Here is a 27,270-nt window from a genome sequence, read left to right as displayed (position 1 = left end):
TTCTTTCTTTCTTTTTCTTTCTCTTTCATTCAAAAATTTGCGTGCCAAACGCCATATTCTGACGCCAGTTAGAACCTCCTAGGATTCAAGCGGATCTCGAAGGCTTTGGTTTACCTGGCATGCCCTTTCCATTTGACTTTGTGTTTTGTATGGCGTCTGTTTCGAGTCAAAGCGTTCTGTTTCTTTGTTCCTTTATTGATCCCTCCTCGACGCAATTCGTCATTCCTTCAAATGTGGTGGAGGCCAGCCATGTGGGCAATGCTTGCTATTGCATTTATTATCGCTGTATCTCATACTAGCTATTGCGACTTGTGTTGCTCATCAACTTATGTCTCGCCTCGCAGTCTATAACAGAATGAAATGAAAATGGTTATTTCCCCGGTTCTTGTTCTTTCTTGTCTTTTTCCCATGGTTTTCGCCTGATGGACGCAGAAGGGGGCTTGTCATGACCCGTGAGAACCGTATCTGGAACATTTTGGATACCAGGGATGGGCTGGCCGGTGGTTATCAGTTCGACAATGTGAGCAAACGAAGAGGGATACGTGGGTTCAGAAGACTGGGCGGATTGTTGACCAGCATGTTCCTTGCGGTCGCCGTTACGGCCGTCCTGCTGATTCTCTGGCTGTGTCGCAGCATTATTATCAAGGCGATCACCCTTGCCATCGGGTCTCGAGTGCGGTAAGGATCTGGGAGCTCCTGAAGCTATCCGTATCTGATCAAGCCAGGCTCGATATCCTGACGGATCTAGAGGTGGGGAGATATTATTCTTTCTATGCGGCAATTGTTAGCTTCCCTTCGTCGCTGCTGACTGGAAGTCGCAAGGCGGTATGTACACACCGAGAGAAGTAGAAACATTTCGCTCGGAGAATCGTCTCGTTGACATTTGATGCTCCTCCTGCGAGTCCAGCATCTTGCTGCGATTGTCGTGCTGATGATAATAGCTCCGCATCTGTTATAGGCCGCTGAAGGATCTGGGAGAGACCGGCGCGGAACTCGACGTCGGATTGGAAGGGGTAGGTATGGAGCGAGGCATAATGGGCGGCCGTCGTTGCTGGCATCATTGTTGATGATTCTTCTGATGGTGGTTGTTGTGGTGGTGATGGGTCCGAAGGAGGTGTTGATTGCGGTGCCGACATGGTGTGTTTTGTTTATAATTAATCAATGGTAATTTTCTGTCAATCGATGGGAAAGACGGAGGGGATTGTAAGGGAGTTTCTACTGCTAGTTGAGGTACTCTACGGGCGATTGAACTAGGACATCTGCTGGTGTGGCGACGGCCGAGGAATGACGATTCGGAACACGCGGGGATCTGCCGATCTGGATCCAAAATTAGGTTAGGGTTAAATTGAGTTTGGTTACTGTACATAACTGGTTATTTGCCGTACCATCGAATGTTAGTTAGGTAACTACGAGTAACTAGTTAGTTATGGGTTTAATTTGGAAATTTTTCTGAGATAAAGTCAGTACCTAATCCTCTGAAACTATACCAAATCAGGTATTTTTCTAGATACTCGTCGTACCCCTTTGGTGTGAGCCGGAAACAATGTTCCAATCGAGTGGAACGATAGTATGACTGGACCTTGACTGTACTACTTATTTGATGGAAGGTCGGAAACTGTGCATCGTTGAACGTTTTGAATCCTGACAACTCTCAAAGTCTGGCTCCGTAATCCAAGGAGCTTTCTGCCGGTGAACCGAGGCGTCAAAGGGGACCAGGCGGCCACCAGCAGTGTCAACGCCAATGTGTTCGCCAGTCTGCGCTGACCGCTGCACCATCTGAACCACCAGGAGCGATGACCATGGCGTACCTGAGAATGTGCTTGATCTTCACAGGAGAGCTCAATGCGTTGCGAATGCGTACCCGGGCGACACTGGAGGACGAGCGAGCTGCCCTTGCTCTGCGCCTGACGCCCTGACCGAAAACTTGTCCTCGGGCCAGCAATCAGACATTCACTGGCGCGTTCACCTCGTCCATCGCCGGCAGCTTCGACTACGCAGCGGACACGTATCCAATTCTGCGTCTACCACTAACTATCAGCATGCTAGTTCCGAGCGGCACCCATGCTAGAAGACAGGTCGCCATCCGGTCAATGGATGGCGATAAAAACGGCCGTCCAACTTCAAGGTTTGACCAAAATCTAAGACATAAATTGCGGTCTTACGGGTTTCACAGTCGAGGTGTATACTACTTTATCCAACCAGCGCTTCCGTTGATCAACACATTTTGAACCTCCCCTGTTGAATTTCTTTTCGGAGTGGACCTCCTTCTTCAGATCATTCAGGCAACCGTGCCGCTCATCCGCTTCCCATCGACCAGATTGTTCTCGTTCGCTTCTGTTATTTTTCCATTGCTTTCTGGCCAGATGTTCTTCCCGGGCTGTATCTCGTCTCGAGTCCGGGCGGTAGGTATTGTGACATTTACCTCAGGCGTGATTATGATGATTCGATATCGAATTACAATCGAAAGCGCATCGACATAGTGCGAATTCAGCTCGAAAGTGCTACAACATGGTTCTTGCCCAGGCGGATATGCAATTGGATGAGTAATTGATTGGTAGCTTGAAGGGCCTTGCCGTGCATACGCGCATGTCGTACCGATTATGATGACCTTCGACAAGGCATCGGAGAACTGGGTGTCTGGCTAATATGATAGATCGAATGCATATCCGGCACGGCCTGCAACCGAAAACGCCTTCTGATCACCTGGCCTAGTGTACTCATACTAGGCCGTTATCTACTAGGCAACTACATGTCGAAGCCAAATGAAAAGGCCAGCCTGAATTCGTGATATTCAGAAAGTCGTTCCCTTGTGCACACTGACATGACTTTCAGTAGGTGCTTCTGCGATCTCACTGTCAGTAGTAAAGACCGCAAAAGTCGAAGCAGGCGAGAGGATGCATCATCTTCGCACATTCCGATGTTTTAGGAAGAGGAAGACTACCGTATCCAAGAGCGGCGGAGCCTCTTTCTCCGATCCGACCGTCTTCAGCTGCTCAGAAACCTCAAACCTCTGCGTCAGCGGCCACTTCACAGGGTTCGTCAGGGCTGACTATGGTTTCTTCGCCGACTCCGGATACTGTTCGCTCATCATCAGGTCCTTCTGCTCCACCAGCCACTTCCCGGAACGACCCTTCTGAGCTCAGCGAGTATCTTTGGGCCAGAGCTTTTGAGACCTGGCCGTCCGGCCTGTTCTCATGACCCAACCACACGCATTGCTGGCATGGTCCGGGGTTTCTCTGCTTTTCCAGGTATGCTGACTACTGCTACGTACATTACGCCCAAATCTCATGCTAACTTTGAAAGCTACTTAAAAACGCTGCTTCGTCAGACACCGAATCCATGCTGAAAGGCTTCGATTGGCTTTATAACGTTCAAATTGAATGGAGAATGGTCGAGAAGATATACCTTGAGCCCTCGTGGCCAGAAGCGTATCAAGACTTGATAGAACCCATCACCAAGCTTTATTCGCATATAATCGAGTACCAGGCTCGCGTTGTATGTCATCTTTCCAAAGCCCGGCTGTCCCGTGCATGGGCAAATGTGGCTGGTTGGAACGATTGGCATGGTAAATGCTCCGAAATCGGGGACAGGAGTGAACGGTGCCTTCGTTACATTCCTCATCTTCAAGCACAGGAGGTTCGGAAAGCCAAGGAAGCCGTACTGCGAACTATTCAGGAGTCAGATACCATTCACCATGCGGTATTGAAGATGGTGGAGGATCTGAGAGAGAATCGGAAGGTCTATGAGGACCAAAAGGAGAGAGCTCTGCTGGAAGATCTCGCGTCCGAATATGAAACATACAAAGACTATAACCGACGAAGAGTGCCGGGAACATGCGAATGGTTCTTCGAGGATGCGAGATTTCGTAAATGGCGAGACAGCGATTTTGGTCTCCTATGGGTCACTGCGGGCCCTGGTTGTGGAAAATCTGTCTTGTCAAGGGCATTGATTGACGAGCACCGTTTGTCTGCGAAGGTTACAACGTCGAGAGTCTGCTATTTCTTTTTCAAGGACGGAGATGAGCGCCGCATGAACGCCACCAACGCATTGAGCGCAATGCTCCACCAGCTTTTCACACACGACTTCACCGGTAGCTTGATTGGGCATGCACTTCCAAGCCACAAGAACTATGGCAGGAATCTGTCGCACAACTTTCCTGAACTTTGGCGGATTTTCATGGACTGTGTCAACTCCCCAGACGCTGGAGAGGTCATCTGCATCCTCGATGCTCTCGACGAATGCCGTTCGGAGGGCACAGAGCAACTCATTGACAAGTTGCAGGGAGTTTATTGCCCGCTGCCCCGACCTTCCAATGCACGACCGAGGCTCAAGTTCCTCATTACCAGTCGCCCATACGATGACCTGGAAGCTTCTTTTCGAAGATTCACAGACACCATTGCGTACGTCCATTTTGATGGCGATGATATGGCTCCTCAGATCAGCAATGACATCGATCTGGTCATTGATGCGAGAATGGATGAGATTGCGTATCATTCCGAAGAGGACGATCGACGACAAATCGCAGAACGATTGAAGAGCATGGAACACCGTACATATCTATGGCTACATCTTTCTCTCGACATCATCAAAAATAGCCCGAGCGAATACGGAAAACGGTCAAGCGTTGAAGCACTCCTCGATGACCTGCCCGCCGAGATATCAGCAGCGTACGAGAAAATTCTAGACAGAAGCAAAGACGAACGCCAGACCGAGACGCTGCTTCAAATCGTTCTGGCCGCGGCACGCCCTTTGACCCTTGATGAGGCTAACATGGCCCTGACGCTAGCTCTGCAGAAAGCGCAGTATGACACCCATGCCGCCTTAGAATCGAGTATCTGGCCACGGAGCAACTTCAAGAGTACAGTGAAGAATCTGTGTGGTCTCCTCATCACCGTTCATAATTCAGAACTCTTTTTCATTCATCAAACGGCAAGGGAGTTCCTTGTTAGTGAAGAAACGAGAGGCAGGTGGCAGGGTCGGTTGCATCTGTCCAGATCACACGAAAAGATGGCGCTAGTATGTTTGGACTATCTATCGTCTCTGGATAGTATGACGTCAATCAAGGATATCAGAGCCCAGTGCCCGCTGGCAGAATATTCCGCCAAGAATTGGATGGAACACTCGATGCTCACCGAGGATGATGAGAACGTGCAAGCAAAGGTCTTCAACTTCTTCACCCAGCGGCAACGGGAATACAAACTCTGGGGTGAACTCTTTGACCCTGATCGCCCGTGGGAATCAAGCCCGCGGCGTTATGAGCGGATGGCGGCTTCATTGTACTATGCATCGATGGCTGGTCTCCAACGCACCGCAGAGTTACTCTTGGAAGAAGGCGCGGCTGTCAATTTACAAGGTGGCCGCTATGGCAATGCCCTCCAGGCTGCTTCTCTCAACGGTCACAAGCAGGTGGTGGAACTGTTGTTGGAGAGAGACGCTGATGTGAATGCGGAATGCGGCGAGTATGGCACTGCTCTCCATGCTGCTTCTCTCAACGGTCACAAGCAGGTGGTGCAACTGTTGTTGGAGAGAAACGCTAACGTGACCATGGAATGCGGCTGTTACGGAACCGTTCTCATTGCTACTTGTTTTGGAGGGCACAGCAAAGTGGCGCAGCTGCTGTTGGAGAGAGGTGCCGATATCAATGCACAACACAGCCTTTATGGCACTTCTCTTGAAGCTGCTTGTGATCAGGGCCACAAGAGCGTGGTGCAGCTGTTGTTGGAGAGAGGCGCTGATATCAATGCACAAGGTGGTCGCTATGGCACTGCACTTCAGGCTGCTTCCGCTAGGGGCAACGAGGAGGTGGTGGAGCTGCTGCTGGAAAGAGGTGCTGATATAAATGCACAAAGCGGCAGTTACGGCAACGCTCTCCAAGCGGCTTCTGCGAATGGCTACAAGGAAATGGTCCAGCTGCTGTTAGAGAGAGGAGCTGATGTCAATGCACAAAGCGGCAGTGATGGCAACATGGTAATTTTCTGTCAATCGATGGGAAAGACGGAGGGGATTGTAAGGGAGTTTCTACTGCTAGTTGAGGTACTCTACGGGCGATTGAACTAGGACATCTGCTGGTGTGGCGACGGCCGAGGAATGACGATTCGGAACACGCGGGGATCTGCCGATCTGGATCCAAAATTAGGTTAGGGTTAAATTGAGTTTGGTTACTGTACATAACTGGTTATTTGCCGTACCATCGAATGTTAGTTAGGTAACTACGAGTAACTAGTTAGTTATGGGTTTAATTTGGAAATTTTTCTGAGATAAAGTCAGTACCTAATCCTCTGAAACTATACCAAATCAGGTATTTTTCTAGATACTCGTCGTACCCCTTTGGTGTGAGCCGGAAACAATGTTCCAATCGAGTGGAACGATAGTATGACTGGACCTTGACTGTACTACTTATTTGATGGAAGGTCGGAAACTGTGCATCGTTGAACGTTTTGAATCCTGACAACTCTCAAAGTCTGGCTCCGTAATCCAAGGAGCTTTCTGCCGGTGAACCGAGGCGTCAAAGGGGACCAGGCGGCCACCAGCAGTGTCCTCGGATGAGGAGAACCAGCAGGAGAAGCTGAAGCCGCAAAGCACCTTGCAGGTTCTGCGGGACCTGCTGCGCAACGAGGGCTTCCGCGCGCTGTTCGCCGGCGTTATCCCGGCCCTGGTGCTCGTCATCAACCCGATCCTACAGTATACCATTTTCGAGCAGCTGAAGCATATCGTTGAGCGCCGTCGTCGCGTAACCCCGACAGACGCCTTCTACCTCGGTGCTATCGGCAAGATCCTCGCAACGACCATCACATACCCGTACATCACGGTTAAGAGTCGCATGCATGTCGCCAGCAAGGATGGGCCCAAGGAGAGCATCAACTCCAGCTTGAAGAAGATTATCAAAGAGGAGGGGTTCCTGGGGCTGTACAAAGGTTGGTTGTCCCATGTGATCCGCCGGTTTTTCTTGTTATGTCCCTGCTGACCATGTCCAGGACTCGGACCATTCGCTGCGCGCCTCCCATCCGATCGAAGTTCCTGTGCGCAACGCCCTCGAAGTGGATCAAATTTTTGACCACATCAGTTACTTGAAAGGAAGCTCCGTGATCCGCATGTTAAGTAGCTACCTGGGGCAAGAGACATTCATCCGGGGAGTGTCTGATTATCTCAAGGCCCACGCCTACCGTAAGTTCTGGCCGATCGCGACTCAGCAGTGGCTAACCTCACTCAGGTAACGCTACCACCAATGATCTCTGGTCGGCTCTCAGCAAGGCGTCGAATCAGGACGTTACTGCGTTTATGGTCCGTATCAGGTGGTGCGGCTGCTGTTAGAGAGAGGAGCTGATGTCAATGCGCAAATCGCAGACCATGGAAGTGCTCTCCAGGCTGCTTTCTCCAGTGGAAACAAGGAAGTGGTGCAGCTGCTGTTGGAGAGAGGTGCAGATGTAAATGCACAAGGTGGCCGCTACGGGAATCCTCTTCAGGCTGCTTGTTCATCTCCAAGTGGACGCTGCAAGAAGGAAATGGTACAGTTGTTGTTGGAGAGGGGTGCTGATGTCAACGCCCGAGGTGGCCATTTTGACACCGCACTCCAGGCTGCTTCAACTAGGGGGCACAAGGAGGTGGTGCAGTTGCTGTTGGAGAGAGGCGCTGATGTCAATGCACAGGGCGGCCGTTATGGCAATGCTCTGCAAGCTGCCTCCGATAAAGGACATTGGAGCATTGTACAGTTGCTTTTGGATAATGGCGCTCGCAGGGTTGACCTGAGATTCCCCGCCGTGTGGAAGCATCCAACGGACGATCGTTTGACATTGTATGGTGATCAGGACTAAGTAGCTAGATTGCTTACTTGACCCAATCTCAATCACCCACCGAGATGGCTCGAGGTCACTCATAGCCAGCATGATAGTCACCGTTATCCTGAACATGAGTCTGGGTATCTTCGAGTTCCTGTCAATATGGGATTTAATTGCTGCTTGCCGGCAGCGAGACACAGCAAGGAACCAGCCTCTGCGATAGCCGGGAATCTGGACTTGTGTTTCATACCTGGACGACTTTGTTCATAAATGTCTTCCAAGACTTAGCTTTGCAATCATGCATAAGCTTGAGTCCCAGCTTCAAGGAACAGGTAACTGCCGAAAGTCCACAGGAAATAGTCAGTCCTTGGTCAATCCCTTGGTTTTGCTTCACGGCCAAATCAGACATGTGGTCCATCATCGATTGGGCACTGCTGCTCTGAGCTAACAAATGAAATTAGACCACGAAAAAAAAAAAAAACCCTTTAATATCGATCTGTAATGTAAGACCGGGGATGAAGTTCTTCATGACGAACTTGCTGTCTGAGCTCGACAGGGCTGCCTACATTCAATTAGCCCCAGTCTTTTGAGATCCGACTTGAGTTTCGCTAAGTACCTATCACCCTGCTCCTAGGCATGAGATCCAACAGCTTCAATTACTCAGGGTTCCCAATATCGAGGTTCATGCCATTAGAATTATTGTGTCTAGATCATCCGTAGTGTACACGCATCACTGCCGGCTCTGGCAGCCCGGACAGTTGTGGACAACCTCATGCGCAAACACATCGCAGTCGATGCAGAAATGGTTGTTGCACACTGTGCACTCATACCGGCTGCTGACGCTAATGCCCTTGGCCTGGGTCTCGGACTTTGACCATTGGTCGGGCGGGGGCACCGGCGGGAATTCAATCCCGCATGCGAAGCAGTGCGAGCTGCGTGACGCGCGCTTCCACGGCACCTCGATCCAATTGAGCAGCGGGAACAGATGATGGTAAGACCGGGCCAGATGGGTGGACAAAATCAGCGTCAGCCCGCACGCTGGACACTCTGCCGGCAGAGCGCACACTTTGCTCCCGCACCGCGAGCACAGGTATCCGTCACAAGAGGGTTTCGAGTGACACGCGCACAGCGACGGAAATGGCTCGACCGTCCGTGACGGGAAGCCCGTCATTAGAAGAGCATTACTGGCCTGTCGTTGCGAGTAAGATGCCGGTGGCGTCGTGACCTCCATCATTAGTTCCCGGAAATGCTGCTCGTTTAGAGCAACTCCGTAGACTGTATCGTCCCCGCCGTTCGTTTTTGCACACAGCTCCTGGCAGATGGCCACCTGGGCCGCCAGTCCCACAATGGCCACGCGGATGCGGTCCGCGATCAACGCCTTTAGTGTCTGATGGATATCGCCGGGGTCTGATGAAAGCAGTGACCCGAAGACGATCAGGACTTCGCGTGTGCCGTGACTCGGTGTATGGCTGGTGCGAATAAGTCCGTCGTGCTCTTACGTTGGGGCCCTCTACTCCACTCTGGGGGTCCAGAAAGAAAAAAAGTACTTACTACAGCGCTCCCCGGCACATCTCCAACGCATTTTGTAGGCTGGGCAGCCCTTTGGGGTCCTGCGACCGCAGAGCCTCGATGGCACTGATGTGCTCGGTGGGATTCCCACTCATATCGCTGATCCGCACGGCCAGGCCGTCTCGCATGCCAATGACACCCAGTTGCGAGATAGGATTCTGCTCGAAGAACTCCCTGACAAACTCCCGCGCATAGCGCAGCGCCAGATGGTATCGTGTTGGGCGCATGTCCTTTTCGGCCATGGACTGCGACAAATCCAGCACCAGGATCAAATGCCGAATAATGCCCCGTTGCAGCGGCGTGGTATCTCGTAGTAGCCTGTCACAGATTCCGTCCAGCGCCATGGCTCTTTTCTACGGCCTCCCCTTTTCCTCCTCCCTTCAGACTCCGGGAATCATCACTCACCTCTTCCTCTTGCCGGCCTCGACGAGACCCTCCACCGTCGCCCGGATGGTGCCATCCGCTCCTTCCACCAGCGTCTCCCACGTGCGCGACACTTCCCATTCTGCCCCGGCCCGCGCCTTCCTCCTTCGTCGCGCTCGCGTGTTCAGGTCCCGTGACACCACGTGCTCCTCCTCGTCGTCCGAGAACTCTTCCACGTATTCCTCGTCCGAGTCCGCCATGTTGGTGCGATGAGTGATTGTCAAGGGGATTGAATTCGATAGAGTTGATGGACGGTGATCAAATAGGTAATGAAGATGAGAGGTCGATCTGATTGATCTGCGGCCCACTCCGAAGCTCGGAGCTTGCGCGCCGCCCGCGCGGATCCCAACAAAAAAAAAAAGAAAAAAAAATAGTAAGGAACTTTAGCAGCAAAATTCGACTCGCCTCAGAAATCAACAATGAACCCTGGCTGACCAGTATCCAGGCGGCAGGATCCGACAATTAATCACCAATGTGGGGAGTAGCTACATGTACTGCTGCCCGAGGTTGTGGAGGGACGCTACGAGCGGCCGTCAATCACATCCTCCCGCGGGCAAGCAACTTTCCGCTGCACCCCGCGCTGGCTTGCTACTCCACCATATCTCCTGCTCATGTAATTCATAGAGCTTCAATCTCTGTCCCGAAACCAACAATTGCGTCTCTCTTGCCCTTTGCAAGACACTGCTCGTTCAACGCTCGCAACATGGCCTCCAAGGACCGCGATACCCTGCCCGATTGGTACGTCATCCCATCCGCCATGAGCCGCGGGGCTTGCCCATTAACATTGCTGGTGCATTCAGGGTAAAACCTGTCCACTATGACATCTCTTTGTATGACCTGGAGCTTGGGGGTTCCTGGGCCTACAAGGGCACAGTGAAGATCGACACCAAGGTGTCTTCACCGACAAAAGAAATCGTGCTAAATGCGTCGGAGATCGAGGTGCAGAATGCAGAGGTGTCGTCTGGAAAGGGTGCGTCATATATGAGTATAATCGGCATTGAATCAATGAGGCCTTTTCTGACGGAGACGAGAACAGACACAGCTCCAAACAAGGCCGCTGCAATCTCGTACGACAAAACTTCGGAGCGAGTTACTCTGACGTTCCCCAGCGAGGTTCCCGTCGGCGACGCGCGGCTGACGGTGAACTTTACCGCGACCATTAACAATGCCATGGCAGGCTTCTCTCGTTCCAAGTACAAGGCAATCGGCACGCCGGACCCCGATACGCCCAAGGACAAGGAATTCCACTACATGATGAGTACCCAGTTCGAGTCCTGTGACGCGCGTAGAGCCTTCCCGTGTTTCGATGAGCCCAATCTGAAAGCCACGTTTGACTTCGAGATCGAGGTGCCCCGGGGCCTGACGGCGCTGAGCAACATGCCGGTGAAGTCGGAACGGGATGGGAGCCGGCCGGAGCTGAAGGTCGTGTCCTTCGACCGGACACCCATCATGAGTACCTATGTCAGTTCGATCTGGCTTTCCGTCCGTTTGGGATTCGTAGCTGACTACAGGTAGCTGCTGGCGTGGGCCGTTGGTGATTTCGAGTACGTCGAAACCACGACAAAGCGCAAGTACAATGGTGCCGGTATCCCCGTCCGCGTGTACACGACAAGAGGCCTCAAGGGCCAAGCTCGCTTTGCTCTGGAGTGTGCCCACCGCACGATCGACTACTTCTCTGAACTCTTCGGGATTGACTACCCTCTTCCCAAGGCAGATCTGCTCGCGGTCCACGAGTTTGTCAGTTCTTGCTGCAGACCTCTATCTTCGTTCCGTTTGCTGACAAAAGTGGATAGGCCATGGGTGCTATGGAAAACTGGGGCTTGATTACGTATCGTACAACTGCGGTCCTGTTCGACGAGGGGAAGTCCGACTCGCGGTACAAGAATCGAATTGCTTACGTTGTGGCACATGGTGAGTTAGTGGGAAAAGCCTTGTTGGACCCTGTCTAATGTTTGATCAGAACTCGCGCATCAATGGTTCGGAAACCTCGTAACGATGGACTGGTGGAACGAACTGTGGCTGAATGAGGGCTTCGCTACGTGGGTTGGTTGGCTGGCGGTCGACCATTTCCACCCAGGTATGTTTTAATGCACCGATTTACATGAGCACGAAGCTGATACTCATTCCGACAGAATGGAAAGTTTGGTCCCAGTTTGTTGTACGCAGCGCCCGTGGTATGATGCGACTCGTAGACGATGATGTTGACGAATATGCAGGCTGAGGGTACTCAACAAGCGTTCCAACTCGATTCGCTGCGCGCCTCCCATCCGATCGAAGTTCCTGTGCGCAACGCCCTCGAAGTGGATCAAATTTTTGACCACATCAGTTACTTGAAAGGAAGCTCCGTGATCCGCATGTTAAGTAGCTACCTGGGGCAAGAGACATTCATCCGGGGAGTGTCTGATTATCTCAAGGCCCACGCCTACCGTAAGTTCTGGCCGATCGCGACTCAGCAGTGGCTAACCTCACTCAGGTAACGCTACCACCAATGATCTCTGGTCGGCTCTCAGCAAGGCGTCGAATCAGGACGTTACTGCGTTTATGGTCCGTATCGTATGTGATGTAGCGTTCACTACTTACTGACGCTCCGCAGGACCCGTGGATCCGCAAGATTGGGTTCCCCGTTGTGACCGTGACCGAAGAACAAGGCCGGATCTCGGTCAGGCAGACGCGGTTCCTGTCTTCTGGCGACGTCAAACCAGAAGAGGATGAGACGGTGTGGTGGATTCCTCTCAGCATCAAGACCGGACCGTCCCTGAGCGAGGAGAAGCCTGTTGCGCTCGTTCAGAAGTCCGATGTCGTGAACAATGTTGGCGATTTCTACAAACTGAACAAGGATCAGTCAGGATTCTACCGGACCAACTACCCGCCTCATCGCTTGGAGCAATTGGGGAAGTCTCTCCATCTGCTGAGCATCGAGGATAAGATTGGTCTCGTCGGTGATGCTGCTGCACTTGCGGTGTCTGGAGATGGCACCACGCCCGCCCTGCTGGCCTTGGTCGAAGGATTTGGTGACGAGGACAATTACTTGTAGGTGTTGCCTGACCGCCCGGGCGTTCATCAAGCCAGCTAATGCTTCGTCAGGGTGTGGTCACAGATCGCGACCTCGTTGTCACATCTCCGGTCCGTCTTCTCGAGCAATGATACCGTGGCCGACGGGCTGAAAAAGTATACCGTCAAACTGACGGGTCCTCTGGCGGAGAAGCTGGGCTGGGAGTTCAAGCCCGAAGAAGATTACCTGACTGGGCAGCTCCGAAAGCTGGTAATCTCTATGGCGGGCAATTCGGGCCATGAAGGGTGAGGATTACTTTGGAAACTTTCTATTCAACATGGAATCTGACGAGTACAGGATCACTGCGGAGGCCAAATCGCGTTTCCAGCGCTGGTCCGCAGGTGACAAGGCCGCGATCGATCCGAATCTCCGATCTGCCGTTTTTATGATCAACGTGTCCGAGGGTGGACGGACAGAGTTCGAGAAAGTCTTGGAGGAGTATCTGACGACGGACTCTGTGGACGGTAAAGAGATCGCGTTGAGTGCCCTTGGCCGCACGAAAGACGAGACTTTAGTCCGAGAATACCTCGACCTGATCTTCTCGGAGAAAGTGAACGTCCAAGATATTCACACGGGGGCGGCGTCACTGGCAGCCAACTCCAAGGTCCGTCACCTGTCGTGGGAGTACATGAAGACGAACTGGAGCACTGTCTCTGGGAAGCTCGCAGCCAACCGTGTCGTTGCCGAGCGGTTCATCCGCCTGGCGCTGTCAAAGTATGCAGACGAATCTGTGGCAGACGACATAAAGTCGTTCTTCAAGGATAAGGACACTGGAGCGTACGATCGTGCACTGGTGATTGTTGACGACAGCATCCGCACCAGCGCCCGTTACAAGGTACGGGATGAGAAGCTGTTGCTGGAGTGGCTACAGGCACATGGCTACGCGTAGATGCGGCGGTGAGAGTGAATTATCTATCTTTTGGGTCAGGCTCGGCTTCGCATGATTATGCAAGTCGGTGAAATCATGAGCAAGCTGGCATGTATGAAAGAGTGATCTGGCATGAGAAACTACGATAATTCACGTGAATCACATTCCTCATTGAGTAGCTGTTACATAATCAGCTGAGCGGACTCGTAGGCACGAAGTTTGGCTGGGCCTGCAGGTGGCCACGCCTTTCCCCGTTGGGCTGGCATCTCGATTCATCCGCCCTGAAACAGTCGGCACTCTCAAACGCTTTTTTTTCTGTTGTGCTCTTCAGTTCCCTCTCTTTCTCCCCCAGTTCCTGTCTGGACTTGTCCCGGTTCTCGGTGTACTCGTCGTGCTTGCTTTGGTTGCAACCCAGCCACGTATTCCCTCTGCCCATCATGAATCCTGAGTGGTAAGTGGCCATCAAGCTCAGCCAGCACCATCGGGTGCTTGTGCGTATACGCAATCCCATCACTCCGATAGCTGACTGGACCGTGTGTGTGTGTGTTGTAGAGTCTTTTCCCTATCCTTTCCGCCATCGATGCCTGGCCCTCCTCCGCGTCGAGAAAGGAGGCGTTCCTTCCTGTTGCGCTCAACTGACCGCCACACAGATACGATTACCTGTTCAAGCTGCTCCTCATCGGAGACTCCGGCGTTGGGAAGTCCTGCTTGCTGCTGCGCTTTGCCGATGACACCTACACAGAAAGCTACATCTCCACCATCGGTGTGGACTTTGTAGGTTCCCAAAGCGATGACTAGGCTGTCGACCACCGCTGACGTCGTGTGACCAGAAAATCCGCACCATCGAACTGGACGGCAAGACTGTGAAGTTGCAGATTGTACGTTTTGATTTTTTTTCTTTCTTCTTTCGGAAAGCATAGTATGTGTATACTGACCAATGTAGTGGGATACGGCTGGCCAGGAACGCTTCCGAACAATCACGTCCTCGTACTACCGGGGCGCTCATGGAATCTGCGTTGTCTACGATGTGACGGATATGGATTCGTTCAACAACGTGAAGCAGTGGCTGCAAGAAATTGATCGGTATGCCACTGAGGGTGTCAACAAGCTCCTGGTGGGCAACAAGAGCGACATGGAGGACAAGAAGGTGGTCGAGTACACGGTTGCGAAAGTGAGTCCCGTCCGCTCGATTGCCCTCGTTGGAGCCGAATCTCACATTTTGCCAGGAATTCGCCGACAGTCTCGGCATTCCCTTCCTGGAGACTTCCGCCAAGAATGCTTCGAACGTTGAGCAAGCCTTCTTGACCATGGCTCGACAGATCAAGGAACGCATGGGCACGGCAACCGTCAACAACAAGCCGACAGTGCAGGTGGGCCAGGGCCAAGGTGTGCAGACCAGCACGGGCGGTGGTTGCTGCTGAACGAGAGCAATGGAAGCATGTCCCTTCCTCTTCCTACATCGAATCCTGACGTACTCACGACTACTATTTTGCGGTATGGGAAATGCGATGGAGTGAGCCGCGAGGTTTAAAGACATAGGGTCCACGCCCTATTCGACCAATTTAATGAGCATCATTCCGATCCTGTTCCCCTGGCGTTGCCGAAGTACGGTGGTCTCGGGAATGAAACGATGTTCTTCTACATTGATTTGATTCCTTTCGTTACTTTTTGATTTGTCGTTGGCTGTCTCTTGTGAACCTTTTTTCTTTCCGACTGGATCATTTTGCCGCTTGTTTGTTGTACTCGCCGTGTGTTTGAGGTTGATATGGGTAATGGCAGTGTCTTTTAGACAACAGAGAGAACTGTATGAATGACAGTCTGACATTTCACAATCATACTAGTATCTTGATCTTTTTTCTTTCGTCCTCAATTCCATAGAATAAATTAATTCCCTTCATGGACTTTGAGAAGAAAGCCAAAATCACATGTGATTACTCATCCGCATTTCCGTGCGCCGAGTTTGCCGAGGGTCGTTCGTGATGTCCGCCGACGTCACCGAGTCTCATGCTGCTCCGGGATATTCTCGATTTCTCCTCATAAAAATGGGGGGGGGGAGAATTTCCCCTCGCGCTCCAACTCCGTCTCAAGTGTATAAATTCCCCAACGGGAGACCAGGAGCCCGGCATTGTCCTGCGGGTTGGACGCATTGCTGCGTGCTGACATTTTCGAGTTTTGTCCTTGCCAGCACATCTGAACGCCATGTCGCAAGCCACGGTCGAAAAGAAGACGCGGTCGGTCGCCGCATCTGCCGCGGCGCAGCAGTCGGATAATATTGCCCATGCTCTGGCAGGCGCGGGAGGAGGGATCATTTCGATGGTCTTGACGTACGTTCGCATTTCGCCTACTACCCTACAACCTTGTTGGTTTCCCCCCGCAGAACAAGTGAAAGTTGATAATCATGGCGGGCTACGATTAGGTACCCCCTCGTTACCCTCTCAACAAGAGCACAGGTGGAATCGAAGCGCGCGCAGTCGTCCACGCTCGACGCAGTCCGGCGCATCATCCAGCGCGAGGGCGTCAGCGGACTGTTCTCCGGTCTCGAGTCGGCGGTCTTCGGCATCAGCGTGACCAACTTTGTTTACTACTACTGGTATGAGTGGACGCGGGCCGTGTTCGAGAAGGCGGCGGCGAAGGCCGGACGGGCGTCGAAGAAGCTGACGACGGTCGAGTCGATGATCGCCGGCGCGATTGCGGGCAGCGCGACCGTGCTGATCACGAACCCCATCTGGGTGGTCAACACCCGGATGACGGCGCGCAAGACCGGTAGCAGCGGCTCGGGTGCCTCGGATGAGGAGAACCAGCAGGAGAAGCTGAAGCCGCAAAGCACCTTGCAGGTTCTGCGGGACCTGCTGCGCAACGAGGGCTTCCGCGCGCTGTTCGCCGGCGTTATCCCGGCCCTGGTGCTCGTCATCAACCCGATCCTACAGTATACCATTTTCGAGCAGCTGAAGCATATCGTTGAGCGCCGTCGTCGCGTAACCCCGACAGACGCCTTCTACCTCGGTGCTATCGGCAAGATCCTCGCAACGACCATCACATACCCGTACATCACGGTTAAGAGTCGCATGCATGTCGCCAGCAAGGATGGGCCCAAGGAGAGCATCAACTCCAGCTTGAAGAAGATTATCAAAGAGGAGGGGTTCCTGGGGCTGTACAAAGGTTGGTTGTCCCATGTGATCCGCCGGTTTTTCTTGTTATGTCCCTGCTGACCATGTCCAGGACTCGGACCAAAGGTGTCCCAGAGTGCCATTACGGCGGCCTTTTTGTTTGCGTTCAAGGATGTTTTGTATGATGCGATGGTGGCTCTCCGTCGCCGCCGGCTTCTGAAGAAGTGATGGGTGGATTTTGGATAACCTAGGTCAATCGATTGCCGGCTAGTCTGTGGGGGGTTGGATCTTCTGGTCATGTACGATACTGTAGTAAACTTCTGTAGATACACCCGCTGACAATCCTCCCCTTTCGAAATGGAGGGAACACGACTAAAAATTGGAGTATTTTTTTTTTTTTGAGAAGAAATGGCCAAAAATATCCTCCATTCACTCGGGGTGAGTTGATTAACTTGATTGTCACTTCGAAAGCTGCACGCGAAACCAAATGGGATGAACCTCCCGCCTTCTTCCCTTTCACCAATGCCTTCGCCATAAACCACTTTACAACGCCTGGGCGACCTTCGCTCTGGAGAGCGATGGCACCATGTCTCTCCAGATTGTCGTCCCCCAGCCGCGCTCGTCTCGGTACGCACATTCCTCCCCGAACCACTCCGCATCCCGCCGCACGGCAATCCCATCCCTCAAGTACGATCACGAGTCCTGGAGGAATCCGGAGTCTAATTCTTTAAGTTCTGAGAGAAGAGACGGATCTTCCCTGCGACAACAGGTGCAGAGTGAACCCGTGCACGGCAAAGTGATTCACGCTGTTCGGGATGTCAAAGTAATCAAGCAGACTTTCTCCTCGCTGAGAGATATCCCGCGGCTGCCAGCGCTCGTGCCGTATGCGCCCAAAAACCCTGCGCATTACGGTGAATTATCATCTCACGGATACATCCTTCATGCGTCGTTTGGCAACGACGAACTGGCTGCGATTCTTGCGCTACTCGCCCGCTGCGACATTCGATGCCCCCTCCTCGATGCCGCGCTGCCGGACCAAGTGATCCACACGGTACAGTCGGCCGCCGTGCCCAAGGGCTTCGCGCGATGGATCAGCAACTTGAACAGGCTCCGCCGGTTGCTTAAAGTGCACCAGCTCGACGGCCTCGATCGAGTCCGCCAGGGCACGAAGCCCAAGAGGATTCGCTTGGCCGACTGGAAGACCATCACCGAGCTGGCGGAGGAAGTCTGCTCGTCTGACCCGGACCCGAACGAGTGTCTCGCGCTGGCGGCCGTACTCAGGCGACGGCAGCGCGCGGACATCAGTGCCTTTCTGCGCGATGCCCAACAAGGCGCGCTGCCGAGTCGCCCGTACTACATCACCTGCGTGACGTTTGATGACGATGTCTGGCACGATGTCGACGACTTCTCGCAGGATGCTTCGCGTTATCTGCGCCGCCGGGAACGGGGGCTGCCGGCACAGCCGTTCCGGATCTGCGACCGGCTGCGAAGGACGAGGACCTGGAAGGGCGCGTCCAACGGCGTTATCAACGTGGCGCTGTCGCCCGACGGCACGCGTTTTGCAGCGGGTGCAGTGGCGCATTGCGACGAGAATAACATGCAGTACAACCGTGGCAACAACCTGTTGCTGGGGGATTTGGTGTCGAATACGATGCGCGACCTCCCGGACCATCGGCTACCGCGCGAGGCCGATCGCTATTCGAGTGACCCGTTTCTGTACATGAGTGTCACTGCGGTCGAATGGCACGGCGATCGTCTGTATACGAGCAGCTACGACGAGACTGTCAAAATCTGGGACGTGTCGTCGCATTCCGAGACGCGCTGTCTACGCACTCTACAGCATGACGACAAGGTCGAGGTGATGGCCCGGTCGCTGGCGAATGGGGGCCTGCTCGCAACCGGAACAGATGCGCGAGTCGGAATCTGGCGCCTCGGCCACGATGGCGACGATGACGAATACATCACGCTGGACGTGTCAAGGTCAAGGAAATCCCCCACCAAGCCATCGTCCCTCGCCTGGGGAATTGCGCCGCTGACGCAGGACCTGTTCGTGGCCGGGTTCTGCGGCGCGGACTCGGTTGCCAATCCGTGGGAGGCAGGACAAGTGGCCATGTGGAAGGTCCGCGAGGCCGGCCTGGTCCAACCGCAGCCGCTTACTCCGTACGCGCAAGCGGTTTTTGACGTCAAGTTTCATCCAACGTTACCGTGGCTTGTTACGGGGACCTCGAGACCGACCGGCAACGAAGGGATCAGGAGCGCGCGGTCTCTGGTGCGCATCTACGAACCACTCGACCGCGGGCGGTGCTTTGTCGAGATGGACTGTCCGGCGCTCGACATCAACGACGTGAGCTTCTGCCCGATGGATCGGACATACGTGTCGGCCAGCTGCACGGATGGGACTACGTACGTCTGGGACTGGCGCTACTCGGGGCAAATCCTGCACCGGCTGACGCATGGCCGGCCGCTGAACCAGCTCGACGAGAGCCTCACGCGGGAGCAAGCCGACGTTGGCGTGCGCGTGGCTCTTTGGGGGGATACCATTGATCGATTCATCACGGGCAGCTCCGACGGGGTGCTCAAGGCGTGGAACATACTACTGTCGCCCGAAGACGCCCATGTCAGAGACATTGCCGAAGTCCAGGATGAGATTCTGTCCGGGGCGTTCTCGGCGGATAAGTCGACTCTGGTGATCGGCGACGGGGCTGGGGGCATACACGTTCTGTCACCGGAGGAGAATACAGACGAAGTGGAAACGATACATTTCGAGCGGGAAAGGGAATCTGCTACGGAACACGATGAGAACAACGGCGCAGCCATTGGCGCACAGATGCTCTCGTCGGGCGAACTCGTCCGCCATCCAATCTACGGCGTTGGGCAGGGACCGGCGTACCGGGGACCCTACGCAGCATGGGCGCGGCCCGCGGGGACTACGACCGAGCAGCTACCCGTCACACCACTGACGGCGGAGATCCAAGCGCTACAGCTTGACGGGCCCGATGTGGAGCAGCGGGCGCTGCTGGACGCGGAGAGTAAGGCACACGTACGGACGCAGCGCGAGCTGGCACGCACGCGGAACGCAACGCAGCATAATAATGAGAGGAAGCGCAAGCGTCCGGAGCCCGAGCCGCCTGAAGAAGCACGTCCCGGGCCGGATCCAGGGCCGACACCACCCAAGCGGACGGGGCCGCCACCGCGCAAGCCGTGGAAAGTCACACGGGTGATTGACCTGTGCAGCAGCGATGACGAGGGAGACAATCAGGGAGGAACTACGTCCAAGAAGAAGTTGGGCAAGGAGACCATCTTTATTGATCTGACGTCGGATGTGGACGAGCCGGAGCCGGAGCCGGATCCTGAACCATCCAGGGATGGGGACTTGGAATCTGATGATGACGACCACTGGTGGCCGCCGAGCGAGGAGATTATACGATTGAATCGATAGACTACTATATTAGACTAATCTAATCTAATAACGAAGTCATGACCATTTACACCGTCATCCATACTGTACTGTATTCGGATGGGAAGGGTTGTTGGAACGGAATCAGGGCAATTCTCTCCATGTATTGTTTCTCTCGAGTCTTACTTTGACGATGAGCGCGCTCTCCTGAACAACTTCGGAGCCTTGATTTAGCTGCCAATCGGATTCAATAGACAGGGGAGTTTGCCATGCAACGCAGGTTGAGTGCCTTGCATCATGCGCATGAATTATTGGAGGAGTCTGAACGCATTACTCGCCAGGAGCTCGTCCTTTACCTCTGGCCTACTACCACACTTTCGATTATCAGAAGTGATGCGGCATCAGGTGGCCACAGCTGTACAGCTGTATCGATTTTGCTCTTGGGCCTAGATCTAGTACCTAGAAAGATTGAAGACCTTGAACCTGAAGCAAAATCCAGAGCAGGGTATTTATTTGGCACTTCCAAACGATCGAGCCACATCTTTAGGTTCTTCCATCGGTCAGTCAGTGATCGGATCTACAACAGAGAGATCAGATCAGAGCCGTGATGGTGGCTTTAGCGGAAGATCCGCAGGCTTCTGTCCCTTCAAGTACGGCGCCCATTCCCGAACGTCGTACTGTAAAGGGAATACTGAGACTTCGCCAGGCAGGCCTTCATTATCAAATACTATTTTTTTTGGGTCCGGCTTCCCTGCCGAACGCCTTGATGCAACAATGCCGTGCCTGACGCTTAGGTATATACTGTAGATCATAGGAGTGGTCCTAGCTATCACAAAGGACGACGTTGATCTCCAGTATTGCCGGTCCACAAGTATCTCTGTGGTCGAATTGCTGAGGGAGCGAGGAAAGTGCTGGGGCCCGATCATTTAGACACCATTGCCAGCGTCCATCAACCCCGAAAGACGAGGAGGGCTGGTTGGAAAGGCAGAAGAAGCAATGTAGCAACGGGCACTGAAGCGAGGGGCAGACAATTTCAGGGAGTGAAGAGGGTGCTGTGCCCAAGTTATGCGTACGTCTCGCGTTGTCCACAAACTAGGTCTCGGAAAGGCAAGGCAGATAGATAGCAGAGGCTGAGGCAGTTTGCCTGAGAACTCGAATGCTATGGCCACAGGAATATGACGATGGGAACTCGCAGCGTTGCTTGGGGTTTATTTCCAGTTGATATTAGAGCAGAGCGATCAGTCAACTGTACTAATAACGTCCAGCCACTCAAAGGTCTGGAATCTGGAAAAGGCACGGTGCTGCGCCACAGTAGGCTACCCAGTATTAGGTATCCACGCGGAGATAACGCATGCATGCGCCATGCGGGGTGTTCCGATATGATAAGTGAGCCGGTCGACTCTTCCGAGTCCCTGGCGACGTCGTGACTCTCTCACATTTCAACAACGGAATCAACAAAAAGAAAATGTCATTTGCACCACCACCAGGACCGCCGCCACCAGCGGTACCCCCGGGCTGGAAAGCCCTGTTCGACAATCGATACAATCAATGGTTCCAACTCATCCCATCCAACCAGATTCATGCCAGGCGACTAACAGTCAACAACAACAGGTACTACGTCAACCTCTCGACGGGCGTCTCACAATGGACTCCTCCAGAAGAGCCAGCGCAACCCGCACCACCGCCCGGTCCGCCGCCGCCGCCGTCAGAAAAATCCGCCGCGTCATCATCAGAAGCCCCCCCGAGTTATGAGGCCTCTGGCGCAGGGGACCCCTCTGCGATAGCAGCAGCAGAGGCGCAGGAAAGCAAGAGGCAGCACCTCACCCCCGCCGGAACAGGGACATCGACAACAACAATAACAACGCTGGGCTCGAATAACCCGTACAACCCCGCGTCGCCGCTTAGTCCGATGGCAACAGGGTCCGGATCCGGTCCGTCGTCGGCCTCTGCACCCGCCCCCGCCCCCGCCCCTTCTCCGAACATCACGGCCAAGGACGCGGAACTCGCTGCGCAGCTACAAGCGGAAGAAGACGCGCGCGCCGCAGCGGAGCTCGGGAAGGCGCATACCTCTGCCGCAGCGGCGGCCGCCGCCTCGCAGGCAAACCCATCCGCTCCGCCGGCAGGGGCGGCGACGCTGCCGCCAAGGGAAAGCAAGGGGAAGGACAAGGCAAAGGGGCTGCTGGGGAAGCTCTTCAGTAAGGTGAATGACAAAGCTCCATCCAAGGTCGGCAAATCGTCGTCCCCGGGCTCCCCTTTTCATTCGGCTCCAGCAAGGTTCGGTGGTGGGTATGGATATCCTCCGCCACCGCAGCAGCCGTACGGGTACGGTCATCCCCCACCGCCGCAGCCTCCGTACGGGTACGGTTATCCCCCGCCGCCGCACGCACCGCACGGGTTTGGCGGCGGCCGTCGACACGGCGGCAGCGGGATGGGCTTGGCCGCCGGGGCTGCGGGCGTCGCGGCGCTGGGCGTCGGTGGATTGCTAGCGGCGGATGCGATTGCTGACCATGAGTATGCCGAAGGGTATCAGGAAGGGTTCGCGGATGGGGGGGACTTTGGTGGGGACTTTTGATTTTCTCAACGTAAAATACTTACTTTCAGTTTGCTTTTTGTACTATTAACGGTTTTTTGTACGAGTATGAACCTACGACTTGAAATGAAGAGACGGGCCGAGGATTATGTCAAGTATCCTTGCTATGATTACAATCAAACTGTTGGCATTGTATTCATCTCACCGTGCAGTGATTCTGCTGCATCCATCAAATCTTGACTCGATAATTCATAAAACTTGTCGACACTTCACAGGCGGCGCAGCAACCAACCCCTGCAGCCGGACAAACAAAGTACGAGGGCGAACCGCCGGGACGTGATGAGACGGCACGCCGCAACTCGTGAGGTTTGAGCGTTTTCTGGAGCCATGATTATTTCCCCTTTCTTTACATACTCGGTAAGATACATGGGATGATCATCGTCTTCTGCGGACGTCTTCCCTCCCGGTACTACTGCTACTCCCCGACGACGCGCCGGCCATCCACCCCGCGAGATCAAAGCTCGGCGCCTGCGCTCCGGCAGCACCCGGCATGGGGGTATTACGCGACTGTCTCTCAAACTCCTCGCGCATTTCCGGATCCACTAGTAGTATAATCGTCAGCCCTTGCTCTCTCATGAACAGTAAAAATATAGACGTACTATTTTGAATCAGCTTCGGCAACCCAAACATCGAAATCATCGCGAAAAGCGCGAGCAGAATCATCGGGTTCTTGAACAGCGAGAGCGGCGAAACTATTCCAATCATCCTCATCAGCACCGTTGAACCCACTTCCAGGAAGAGAAAAGAAAAATAAAAGGAAGGAGAAGCCTACACTTTGGCCGCTCCTCATACAGCGGCCTCCTGGCAACAACCCTCGCCTCAACAACAACCTTTTGCGGGGCATCAATATTATTATTCCCCTCCGTAGGATGGACATATTTCTCATTGCCCTTATTCGACCACGCGTTCCCGCGGAACGTCTCCCAGATCCCTAGCACGGTGCCATTGGCCGCGACGTCGACGCGGTACGGCGCAAAGATGTACTCCCTCGCGTGGATATCCAGTAGGTACGAACGGTCGGAATCGGACCGGGGGAGGTGGTGGAATGTAAATGTGCCGTGCTTGCTGAGCGGTGCGGAGAGGATCGCTCCCGAGGTGGTCAGCGTCGCGTGCGTGGCAGGTGGGAGGAGGCCGGCGGGATTCGGCAGGATCGGAGGGTTGACGGGGATGATGAACGTCAATGATGTCGTGGCGCGGGCCAGCCCGGCCAGGAGGGCGAGCGACAAGGTGAGGAGAACCAATACCATGGGGGATGAGGAATGTTGTTCTCCCGGATGTGGACTCTTGACGCAGTTGATAAATGAGAAATCAGGATTTGGTGTAAACTCCGTATACGAGTACTCCGTACGGAGAATACTTGATAGGGCTAGAAGATTTGGCCGTTCTACGTTAATCTAACCAAATCGGGTAAAAGGTCAGAGTCGATTCATCATCGGCATGGCTAGTTCACAAATTACTAAAGCATTTAGGGTTTACAGCTTCGCCTTTGCATTTTGCTCCTCGGCCAACTGGGCATATAACCTATCTAGAACCCCCCTGTATCGCTTTACGGCCAGAGGACGTTTCAATTTCAACCTAGTCATCAGTCAGTTTGCATGTATACTGGATCAATGTAGGGAGAAAAACTCACGTTGGCGTCAAAAGCTCATTGTCAATCGAGAACGGCTCCAGCATGAGCGCCACATTGCGCACCCGCTCGTAGCCCGTCAGCTTGTGCTTCCGGGCGGTGCGCTCCAGATCGCGGATGACGGCGCGGCGGATGCGGTCGTCGTCCAGCACGGCCCGGATGGCGTCCAGGTCGTTGGGAGCGATGTCCCGGTGCAGGACCTTGCTGGCAAAGGCGGCGAAGCTGTCCGGCTGCACGCCAAAGATGCCCACCAGGGCGGTCTGCGTGCTGTCGCCGTGCACAAACGCCTGCGCCAGGTACGTGTGGTTGGCCAGGAAGACGCCCTCCAGCCGTTCGGGCGAGACGTACTCGCCCTGCGCCAACTTGAGCACGTTCTTGCGCCGGTCGATGATCCGGAACCGGCCCATCTCGTCGATCTCGCACACGTCGCCCGTCCGGAACCAGCCGTCCTCGGTCATCGCGGCCGCCGTCTCCTCGGGGTTCTTGAAGTACTCCCGGAAGATGGTGTTGCCGCGCAGCAGCAACTCACCCCGCGGGTACGGCTTGTCGTCCACCGAGTAGTCCATGTCCGGCAGCGACTGCAGGCACGCTTCCAGCATCGGCATCAGCCCGCCGCAGTTGTTGGAGCTCCGGTCCTGCGCGTACTGCACGGGGCCCAGGGCATACGACTCCGTCAGGCCATAGCCCTGGACAAACGTCGTGCCCAGCGCGCACCGCAAAAAGTCCTGCAGCGTCGGGTCCAGCGGCGCCGAGCCGGACAGCATCAGGCGCGTGCGGTCCAGGCCCAGCGCGCGCGCGACCTTCTTCGACCAGATCCGGTCGTACAGGGCATGCTTCTCGGTGGCCTTGGACGGGTCCGCCTGGTGCAGGTTCGCCAGCTTGGTCTTCATGATATGGCGCGACAGCGCGCCCCGCACGCCGGGCGCCTCGACCGTGTTGCTCCGCACGGCGCTGCCGAAGCGCGTGAAAAGCCGCGGCACCGAGATGAATGCCGATGGACGGAGCAGTTTAAGGTCATCGACCAGCTCCAGGATATTCCCGTGGAAATATCCGATGCCTCCGCCGGCAAACAGCACGCCTTGCTCCACAACCCGCTCGTAGATATGTGCCAGGGGGAGATAGGACAGCACCACGTCGCCCGGTTTATAATCAACTCGCATCATGTTGGACGACGCCGCGGCCACGGCGTTCTTGTGCGTCAGCACGACGCCCTTGGGGTTCCCCGTGGTGCCAGAGGTATAGTTGATGGTCACAATGTCGTCCGGCGTCGGCGGGTTGTACGGCCGCTTCAGCGACTCGCCCAGCTGCTCGACCTCGTCGATGGTGTACAGGGCGACGTCGAGATCGGCGGCCAGAGTTTGGAACAGTTCGCGCTTCGAATGGCCGGGCTGTTCGCCATGATCCAGCGGATCGAGGCAGACGATGAACTTGAGCCCGGGTAATTTGGGCTTCAGCTTCAGTAGCGTCGGCACGTGCGGCAGCGAGCACACCACGCAGGAGAGCTCGGAGTGGTTGATGATGAACTCCGTCGCGTCGGGGCCGAGAACCTCATAAATCGACACGGTATACAACGATTGCGAAACGCAGCCGAGGTCTAACCCGCCCTTCATGTCAGCATCCTCCTTCAACCTTTTCATGCCAGGAACTAGTTGTACGCACCGGTAATCTGCCACTCTGGCCGATTCTGACACCACAATCCGACGCCGTATTTGCCCGTCTTGTCGGCATGTTTGCGATGTAGTTCGACAATGCCCACGCCGAAGTTCGCGCGTCGTCGCTGCACGGTCTCATAGTCCATCCATTGGTACGGACCATAGGACTTGGTCTTGGGATCGTACGGCCGCCAGCCCAGACACCGATCTTTGGGGACGAGACTTGCTGCACAACATCAGTCGGGTGCCGTTGGAACGTGGGGAAAGGGGGGGAAATAGAGAGAGCTCACCGCTGAGTTCAAACAGCTCGTGAATCGTCGTCACGCGCGGATCAAGCGTGAGGAAGAGCTCCTTCTGCATATTCCATGCGCGATAGACCTTTGTCCGGCCGGGCTTTTCCGTGCCCTCGAGCGGCACCGAGTAAGGTGTGCCCTTGGGCGGTGGTTGCCGCAGCTCAGCGGCATACTTGAAATGCGGCGGTTGCTCTGCGAACATTGGCATCCGGAGGGAATCTTGTCCAGCTGTCCAGCACCTACAAGACAAGGAACTACAACTGTGTCACAGAAGAAAAAGAAGCGGAAGGGCAAAGTTGAGCAAAAAAAAGAAAAAAGAAAAAAAGAAAAAAAAAGAATATAAAGAATATAAAAATGTCACCATGTCAGCAATTCCCTGCGACAGCCGAGGTTAGAGACCCAAAGGATGGGCCTGGCCTGTTTGGAGAGTTTGAGGTAAAATCCCCGTGTTTTCTCCGCAACCAGGACGACGAACTACTCCCTATACGACGGTGAGGACAAGCTTGGCTTGCAGGCATATACATACATACATACATACATCCAGGATGTTGATTGCATTCTCTCCATGCCCCGGATCAACGAAGAGAGGGGGACTACAAAGACTGCACAGCGCCGTCCATTCTACAAACATGTAGGCTCATGGACCATGCTCACCAGACAAGGGCCAAATGACAAACGCGCCCTGCTGTACTCGTACCCGGGTATGTACCTTTTCTTTGCCGGCACCCATTATTAACTACAGTAGTTAATTGTCAAAGCCTCGGTACTTTCCTCCGAGTCGAGACAGGGAAAAAGCGCCACTTGTGGGGATTCCTTAGCCATCCGTCTTTGTTCCCTTGGAGAAAAGGAACTTCCCCGACCTGCGGGTGAGATCCAAATAAAAAAACATGTGATTTTGGCAATCGGGCCGGCTGGAT

At 54.3% G+C, this 27,270-nt stretch overlaps 9 protein-coding genes across 9 annotated transcripts; 5 read left to right on the top strand and 4 right to left on the bottom strand.

The window, feature by feature from the left end:
* Nucleotides 1-370: 370 nt before the first annotated feature.
* VTN31DRAFT_1704 (uncharacterized protein) lies at nucleotides 371-1,136 on the bottom strand (the record flags this gene model as incomplete). The annotated part of the gene is made up of 2 exons (XM_069401791.1): nucleotides 371-770; nucleotides 838-1,136. 2 exons carry the CDS (start codon nucleotides 1,134-1,136, stop codon nucleotides 371-373), a joined length of 699 nt encoding a protein of 232 aa, XP_069264560.1.
* Nucleotides 1,137-8,505: 7,369 nt separating this feature from the next.
* Nucleotides 8,506-9,967, bottom strand: VTN31DRAFT_1703 (uncharacterized protein; the record flags this gene model as incomplete). The annotated part of the gene is made up of 3 exons (XM_069401790.1): nucleotides 8,506-9,244; nucleotides 9,327-9,662; nucleotides 9,750-9,967. The coding sequence occupies 3 exons, from the start codon at nucleotides 9,965-9,967 to the stop codon at nucleotides 8,506-8,508; spliced, it is 1,293 nt and encodes a 430-aa protein (XP_069264559.1).
* Nucleotides 9,968-10,470: 503 nt separating this feature from the next.
* Nucleotides 10,471-13,708, top strand: VTN31DRAFT_1702 (uncharacterized protein; the record flags this gene model as incomplete). Its single annotated transcript, XM_069401789.1, has 12 exons — nucleotides 10,471-10,505; nucleotides 10,568-10,737; nucleotides 10,804-11,228; nucleotides 11,283-11,504; nucleotides 11,561-11,678; nucleotides 11,728-11,844; nucleotides 11,900-11,925; nucleotides 11,984-12,194; nucleotides 12,241-12,311; nucleotides 12,361-12,797; nucleotides 12,852-13,064; nucleotides 13,117-13,708. 12 exons carry the CDS (start codon nucleotides 10,471-10,473, stop codon nucleotides 13,706-13,708), a joined length of 2,637 nt encoding a protein of 878 aa, XP_069264558.1.
* Nucleotides 13,709-14,267: 559 nt separating this feature from the next.
* VTN31DRAFT_1701 (uncharacterized protein) lies at nucleotides 14,268-15,108 on the top strand (the record flags this gene model as incomplete). Its single annotated transcript, XM_069401788.1, has 5 exons — nucleotides 14,268-14,301; nucleotides 14,373-14,461; nucleotides 14,518-14,565; nucleotides 14,631-14,858; nucleotides 14,914-15,108. The coding sequence occupies 5 exons, from the start codon at nucleotides 14,268-14,270 to the stop codon at nucleotides 15,106-15,108; spliced, it is 594 nt and encodes a 197-aa protein (XP_069264557.1).
* Nucleotides 15,109-15,886: 778 nt separating this feature from the next.
* On the top strand, nucleotides 15,887-17,022 carry VTN31DRAFT_1700 (uncharacterized protein; the record flags this gene model as incomplete). Its single annotated transcript, XM_069401787.1, has 3 exons — nucleotides 15,887-16,011; nucleotides 16,104-16,846; nucleotides 16,907-17,022. 3 exons carry the CDS (start codon nucleotides 15,887-15,889, stop codon nucleotides 17,020-17,022), a joined length of 984 nt encoding a protein of 327 aa, XP_069264556.1.
* Nucleotides 17,023-17,380: 358 nt separating this feature from the next.
* Nucleotides 17,381-20,233, top strand: VTN31DRAFT_1699 (uncharacterized protein; the record flags this gene model as incomplete). Its single annotated transcript, XM_069401784.1, has 1 exon — nucleotides 17,381-20,233. One exon carries the CDS (start codon nucleotides 17,381-17,383, stop codon nucleotides 20,231-20,233), a length of 2,853 nt encoding a protein of 950 aa, XP_069264555.1.
* Nucleotides 20,234-21,656: 1,423 nt separating this feature from the next.
* On the top strand, nucleotides 21,657-22,763 carry VTN31DRAFT_1698 (uncharacterized protein; the record flags this gene model as incomplete). Its single annotated transcript, XM_069401783.1, has 2 exons — nucleotides 21,657-21,742; nucleotides 21,803-22,763. The coding sequence occupies 2 exons, from the start codon at nucleotides 21,657-21,659 to the stop codon at nucleotides 22,761-22,763; spliced, it is 1,047 nt and encodes a 348-aa protein (XP_069264554.1).
* A 393-nt stretch (nucleotides 22,764-23,156) lies between these two features.
* VTN31DRAFT_1697 (uncharacterized protein) lies at nucleotides 23,157-24,028 on the bottom strand (the record flags this gene model as incomplete). Its single annotated transcript, XM_069401782.1, has 3 exons — nucleotides 23,157-23,323; nucleotides 23,381-23,473; nucleotides 23,554-24,028. The coding sequence occupies 3 exons, from the start codon at nucleotides 24,026-24,028 to the stop codon at nucleotides 23,157-23,159; spliced, it is 735 nt and encodes a 244-aa protein (XP_069264553.1).
* Nucleotides 24,029-24,253: 225 nt separating this feature from the next.
* Nucleotides 24,254-26,555, bottom strand: VTN31DRAFT_1696 (uncharacterized protein; the record flags this gene model as incomplete). Its single annotated transcript, XM_069401781.1, has 4 exons — nucleotides 24,254-24,356; nucleotides 24,412-26,002; nucleotides 26,068-26,286; nucleotides 26,351-26,555. 4 exons carry the CDS (start codon nucleotides 26,553-26,555, stop codon nucleotides 24,254-24,256), a joined length of 2,118 nt encoding a protein of 705 aa, XP_069264552.1.
* Nucleotides 26,556-27,270: the final 715 nt, after the last annotated feature.

The sequence above is a fragment of the Thermomyces dupontii genome (genome assembly GCF_041956625.1).
Source record: "Thermomyces dupontii strain NRRL 2155 unplaced genomic scaffold VTN31scaffold_1, whole genome shotgun sequence".
Lineage (NCBI taxonomy): Eukaryota > Fungi > Ascomycota > Eurotiomycetes > Eurotiales > Trichocomaceae > Thermomyces > Thermomyces dupontii.
This window is presented reverse-complemented; position numbering and strand designations above follow the sequence as displayed.